The sequence below is a fragment of the Callospermophilus lateralis genome, chromosome 9 (genome assembly GCF_048772815.1).
Source record: "Callospermophilus lateralis isolate mCalLat2 chromosome 9, mCalLat2.hap1, whole genome shotgun sequence".
NCBI lineage: Eukaryota > Metazoa > Chordata > Mammalia > Rodentia > Sciuridae > Callospermophilus > Callospermophilus lateralis.
The window spans coordinates 1,441,246-1,448,351 of record NC_135313.1 but is presented as its reverse complement, the minus strand read 5'-3'; the positions used below and the strand labels follow the sequence as shown (position 1 = coordinate 1,448,351).

The following is a 7,106-nucleotide window of genomic DNA, read 5'->3' as shown; positions in this document are numbered from 1 at the left end:
CCTTTCACAGTCCAGGTGCAGGAAGCAACCAGGGCTTCAGCAGCAGGAAGCCCCTGTCACCTGAGGGTCAGAGAACTCCAAACGGGAACACTGGAGACTTTCTCAGTGCTGCCGAGGTGGGTGCAGGGTCCTGCAGGGGCACACACCGGGGCACCATGCCAGCCTGGGCAGGGTGCACTCCTGCTCTGTGCCCAGGATGCAGATGGAGTGACCACCTGGGGAAGACCTGTGCTCCGGGGCCCATGTCCTGATTGGTGAGTTAGAAAGCTTTGGGGAGTGCAGGACGGATACAGGAGCCAGGGGTGCAGGGGAGTCACTCGGGGCATCCTGGGTGGGTGGGAGCGGCAGGTGAAGCTTCCTGCACTGAGAGTCGCTCAGCTCTGGAGGCCTGCTGGCAACCACAGAGCAGGGCTCTGTGTCCTGCACAGGACAGGCTCAGCACATACTCGAGGATCAAGTGCATCGGAGGACATGACCTTTTCAGTCTAGGGCCAGCTCATCAGAAGAACAGTTCTGCTGGTGCCTGTGGCAGGTGTGAGCGTGGCACAAGTGGATCCCTGTGCACCACGGTGATGTGACTGGGAGACCCTGGCCCAGCTCCACTGTCCTCTCTGCCTGCTGTCCCAGCGCAGGGCCATGCCGACCCTCAGAAACGGAAACCTCTCAGCACTGCCCTTGCGGGAGTTTGTGCTGGAGGGCTTTAGAGGAGGGGTGGAGATTCAAGCTCTGCTCTTTGCTGTCTTCCTGGTCCTGTATGTGATGACCATCCTGGGCAACGTCACCATGATCGTGGTCATCACCCTGGATGCCCGCCTGCACTCCCCCATGTACTTCTTCCTCAAGAACCTGTCCTTCCTAGACCTCTGCTACTCCTCCGTCATTGCCCCCAATGCCCTGGCCAACTTCCTCTCCTCCAAGGCCATCAGCTTTAGGGGATGTGCCACCCAGCTGTTCTTCTTCTCCTTACTGGCTACCACTGAGGCTTTCCTCTTGGCTGTCATGGCTTATGACCGCTTCATGGCCATCTGCAGCCCCCTGCAGTACCCTGTGACCATGTGTCCTGCTACGTGTGTCCGCCTGGTGCTTGGAGCCTACTGTGGGGGCTGCCTCAACTCCATCATAGAGACCAGCCTCACCTTCCAGCTGCCCTTCTGCAGCTCCAACCACATCAACCACTTCTTCTGTGACGTGCCCCCCCTGCTCCGGCTGGCCTGTGCCAACACGGCTCTCAACGAGCTGGTCATGTTCGGCCTCTGTGGTTTCATCATTGTGGGCACCACTCTCGTGGTCCTGGTGTCCTATGGCTACATCGCAGTGACCATCCTCAGGATGCGCTCAGGATCTGGGCGGCACAAGCTCTTCTCCACCTGTGGCTCCCACCTGACAGCTGTGTCTCTGTTTTATGGAACTGTGTTTGTGATGTACGCCCAGCCAGGAGCCGTGGGGTCCATGGAGCAGGGCAAGGTGGTCTCCGTCTTCTACACCCTGGTCATCCCGATGCTCAACCCCCTCATCTACAGCCTGCGGAACAAGGACGTGAAGGACGCTCTGCGGAGGCTGGGACAGGTACACAGCCAGGCCGGGGATGGTGTCCCCTGAGACAGTGTCCAAGGGCCTAGATGGGCGGGCCAAAGGGCTCTAAACTACACTCTGTCCCCTCCACCTTTCCTGCTTCCTCTTCTTTCTTCCCCCTTTGTCCACCCTGCGTCCCGCCCTTGGTCCCAGCACATGGGGACCGGCAGTCACTAAGCAGGAGAGTGAGTCCTGCCTGCTCTGGCCTTCAGAAGTGTCCTGAGCAGGGCTGCTGCCCCTCCCTGCCCCCTCCCGTGGGAGACACCTGTGGGCACTGTGCTCGGGGCCTCCACAGGACCCCTTCAGGGGGCAAGCAGACCTGGAGGGGTGCCTCTGTGGCCACTTGGAGGAGACGAGTTAACATCCCCGACAGCCAGGTGGCCACTGCAGGGCCTCTGCCCACACCCCACTGTCAGAGAGATGGGTTTCAAGGGACTCTCCCAACACAGGCCAGCTTTCCTTAGGGCGCGCTGCGGTCTGCAGGGCCTGGGTCCACAGAGGCCGGGTCTGCACGGGCTGCCTCTCAGGAAGGAGTGGGCCAGCGTGGTGGCCGTCACACAGGGGCAGGCGTGTGCTCTCATCCGCCATGCACAGCTCAGGTAACACCACCCAGCTCACAGACACACTGACCCACTGCCTAGAGTCCACCCGCTCCCTCCCGCATCCCCCTCCCAGATTAGGCCGTGACCAGACTCAGCCACAGTGCCCACCACCCACAGGGACTTCCTAGGTGGAGCCCACGCAGGGCGTCGTCTCTGCGAGCTGAGTCCCTGTGGCCGCGTGTCCAGCTCCTGCTGGCCTCCTAGGGCTGCCCCAGACGAGGCCGTCCTCTCTGCCCCACTCGGGGACACAGGCTCGTGGCAGGGGTCCTCTTGGGACGCTCTGGCGCGGACTCCTCTCTGGGACAGATGCACTTCTGATGGAGGCCTGGGAGCTCGTGGGGCTTGGGGGCTGGGGAGGCAGGACTCAGATGCTGCCAGAGTTAGTTCTGGCCCTTTGGCCCCTGGCTGCGTCCTCGTCCCCCCGCTGGCTGAGGAGGGAGCCTCTTTTCAGACATTCATTTTTTTCGGCCAGTTTGTTTGATTGTGTGTGTGTGTGTGTGTGTGTGTGTGTGTGTGTGTTCTCCGCCTCTCGACGGGCGTCCCTCCTGTGCTCTGGACATGCACACTGCACGGATGTTGTGATTTTCTAGTACAGTTCCCTCTCTGTGGTTGTGGCCTCACTGTCTCCTGGTCTTTTGTCGACACAAGTTTTTACACTGAGGATCCCAGGTTTCTCTGCCTTCCTTCGTGATTAGTGCATTCTGGTTCCTGTGGAGAGAAATCTTTCCTACTGTAGTCCCCAACAGTTTCTGTTTTATATTTAACAAGTTCTGTTGTCTATTCTTTTCCAAAATGAACCACAATCCATGTGAATCTAAGATTTTTGCCTGATTAGAAGTAACCTCTAGTTCCATTTTCTCCTCCATATACCTAACTTCTGACCCTTTACAACATAAACTGCTGGGCAGAATCTGAGTGTCATTTTTTCATGAAACACATGTCCATCGACATGTAGGTCTGTGTCTCCAATCCACTTTTCCATTTACCTGTTTGTCTGTCCTGAAACCATTTTATTATGTACTACCAAATTTCATGGGGTAGTTATTGTAGCAAAATATAAAATATAGGAAATAGAAATGAAACTCAAAATTTCCTTGTTTTGCTTCAAAAAAGAAAATAAAATACACCAATAATAATATGCTTCACCTAAAAGTAAAGAGAAAACTGCACACTCATGAGCAATTTGGATATAGAAAACTCTCACTGCTTTGATGGCACAAATGGTGACTGAGCAAATAGAAGGACACACCATGTTACTGCCTGAGAAGGGCAGACACCATAAAGACCTGCATTTTATAACTGAATTTACAAACCCCTTCTCTGCCACCTGGCCAAGTTTCTATAGTACTAAGCAACTGAATCTACCCTAGAACACATCACGTCAAAGAAAAGAAAAATCCAAAGAACTTGTGAAAACTGAAAAGAAAAAGGAGGGACATGGCCTGCCAAAGTCCATGGAAGAGTAAGAGTGAGGTCTCAGATGTCTTTAGAATTCTGAAATGGTATGGAACTCACTAGGAGTGAGGAACTGAAATTTTAAACTATAGCACAAATTTAACACATTTGTCAGAGTGGAGTCAGAGAAAACAGGAACTCATCCACTCCTGGCTGCATTTCACTGGCTTAATCATTCTGGGAGGAAATTTGGCAGGATAAATAGATAAAAAAGAAAGAATTTAATAAGGTGCAATTTCTCAGCAGGAATTGTCCAAAACCAATATGGTGGATAGCAAGAAGAATCCACCATTCTGATCTCATGGAATTTGTGAATACAGATAGCAACCTGAAGAAGCCAGAACTGAAGAGACAGGATCAGCATAACACCCCTGTGTCCCTGCGGGTCCCCTCCGCATGGTCCTTGAGCAGCTCAGAGTTGGCTCTCTGCATCCATCTTTCTACTTTGCCATGTGTATCTAGGTATGCACCTTGGAGCGGGGAGGAAGGCCACCGCTGTGGTTTTCATAATGGAAAAAGAGAATAAAAAAGATGGATTAATTGTGCTTCTTCAAATGAATTGGGTCCATTTATATTCTGTGTTACAATAGAAGTTAATATGGGAGGATTTTTCAGAAGGCAATCAAGACTCCTATGGACCGAATTTTCACACAGAGCTGGAGAACTGAAATACTCATAAGACAGAATAGTGAGGATGTTTTTCTGACCTTGTCAGCTGCAACCCTTTCCCGCTGTATTAGGTTCCTAAGGATACCATACAGAAAGAGAAATGTGTTATTCCACAGATCCTGAAGACAGATGTTCAAAAGCAAGTTGTTAGCAGGACCATGCTAACCCTGAAATCTCCAGGACAAAAACTTCCTTATCTGTCTTCCTTGGAAGTCACAGTGGCTCCCAGCCATCCCTGGTGCTCCTCGGCCAGCAGCTGCCTGGCTGCTCTCTCTGCCCCACCTCACACACACCTCTTCCTCCTGTCTGTGTGCCTCTGCATCCTTTCTTCCTACAAGAACTCCAGCCATTGGTTTAGGGCCCCCCCAGGATAGTACGGCTGAGTGTGGCAAAACTTCACTCTGATTTGGTTGTATGCCTATCATCTTGAACTCCATGTTTTTGCTTTATGTGTTTTCAGTCTTTATTATTTACATGCAAATTCAAATTTTCATATATGATTGGGTTGGATGAAACTTTTCACTATGAAATATCTCTGTTTTCCTATGTGTTTGACTATTTTATTTTTTCTCCACATTTTTATTGGTACATTACATATAGTTGTGCATAATGATGGGATTTGTTGCTACATGTTCATACATACATACAACATAACAATATGATTTGGCCAATGTCATTCCTTAGCCCTCCCATTTCCCACCCAACTTCCACCCCCCGTTCCCATTCTTCAACTGATCTCCTTTTGATTTTTATAAGACCCCCCCCCCAACCTTTCTTTTCCTTTCCCTCTCTAGCTTCTGCATATGAGAGAAAACATATGGCCCTTGACCTTCTGAGTCTGGCTTATTTTGCTTAACATAGTGCTCTCAACTTTCATCCATTTTCCTGCAGATGACATAATTTTATTCTTTATGGCTGAATACCACATTTTCTTTATTAATTGATGGACACCTAGGTGGACTCCATGGTCTGGCTGCTGTAAGCATGGGTGTGCAGGTCTCACTGTAATGCAATGCCTTGAATTCCTCAGAACAAATACTGAGCCGTGGTGCAGCTGGGCTGTATGGGGGTTCCACGCCTAGTCTTTTGAAGAGCCTCCATACTGCTCTATAGTGTTGAAGTAATTGACAGTTCCACCAACAGTGTTAAACAGTTCCTTTTCTTCATGTCCTCTCTATCTCTTATTATTGTTTGTGTTCCTGACGATGACTGATGTTCTGACTGGCGTGAGGTCAAATCTCAGAGTAGTTTTGATTGGCATTTCCCTAATTGCTAATGATGTTGAATATTTTTTCAACATTTGTATTTCTTCTTTTAATTCACTGACCCATTTATTAATTGGGTTATTTGATTTTTTGGTGTAAAGTTTCTGGGGTTCTTTATAAACTCTACATATTAATCCTTTGTCAGAAGTGCAGCTAGCAGATTTTCTCCCATTTTGTGGGTTCTCTCCACAATCCTAATTGTTACCTTTGCTGTACAGAAGCTTTTTAATTTGATGCTATACCATTTATTAACTCTTGGCATCATTTCCTGAGCTTTAGGGATATTATTGAGAAAGTCATTGCCTGTGCCTATCTGCTGGAGTGTTGTTGAACACCACATGGAATATTTTCTAAAATAGACAATATTTTAGATCACATGGCAAATCTTACCAAATTTTTAAAAACAGAGATAGTACATTGCATTCTATAAGATCATAATGAAGTGAAATTAGAAATCAACAACTATTTAAAAGCCACTATATAAAAAACATTCTAACACCTAGAACTAAATAATACTCTTTTAGTTTTGGAACTGAGGATTGAACCCAGGGGTGCGTAATCACATCCACAGCCCTTTTAATTTTTTAAATTTTGAGACAAGGTCTTGCTAAATTGCTTATGGCCTTGCTCAGTTACTGACACTGCCTTTGAAACCACAATCCTCCTGGCTCAGCCTTCCGAGTCACTGGGATTACAGATGTGTGCCACTGTGCCTGGCTTAAATAATACTATTTTGAATGACAAACGGATAGCAGAAGAAATCAGAGGAGAAATAAATAATTCTTGGAAACAACTGAGAATAGAGATGCAGCATATCAACATCTCTGGGAGAGTGTGAAGGCAGTTCTAAGAGGAAAGTTTAAAGAACTGAATTCCTACATTTAAAAAACAAAAGATGCCAAATAAATCATCTAATGTTACATCTCAAGACCCTAGAAAAAGAAGAACAAACTAGTACCCTAATCAATAAAAAACAGGAAATTACTAAAATCAGATCCAAAATCAATGAAATTGAGAATAAAAAGCAATACAAAGTATCAGTGAAACAGCAAGCTGGTTCTTTGGAAGGATAAAGAAGATTGATAAGCCTTTAGCCAAAGTAACTAAAACAGAGAAAATGCAAATTAACAAAATTCAAGGTAAAAAAGGAAATATCACCACAGACATTACTGAAATCCAGAGGATCATCAGAAACTATTTTGAAAATTTATATTCCAATAAGCTAGAAAATATGAAGATATTGACAAATTCCTAGAAACTTATGACCTAGCCAAATTGAACCTGATACATAGAAAACTTAAGCAGATCAATGTCAAATAATGAAATTGAAGAAGCTATCAAAAACTTTCCAACAATGAAAGCCAGGACTGGGTAAATTCCCAGCAGAGTTTTGCAAGACATTTAAAGAAAAACAGATGCTCAACTTCCTCAGATTTTCCCATGAAACAGAAAAGGAGGGAACATTGCCAATCTCATTCTATAAAGCCAGTATCACCTTGACACCAAAACCAAAGACACATAAACAAAAGAAAACTGTTTCCTA

The 7,106-nt window shown here is 47.1% G+C and overlaps 1 protein-coding gene across 1 annotated transcript; it reads left to right on the top strand.

Moving 5' to 3' along the window:
* The first annotated feature begins 636 nt into the window (after positions 1-636).
* On the top strand, positions 637-1,599 carry LOC143407224 (olfactory receptor 9S13-like). The gene has a single exon (XM_076866372.1). It carries the CDS (start codon positions 637-639, stop codon positions 1,597-1,599), a length of 963 nt encoding a protein of 320 aa, XP_076722487.1.
* Positions 1,600-7,106: the final 5,507 nt, after the last annotated feature.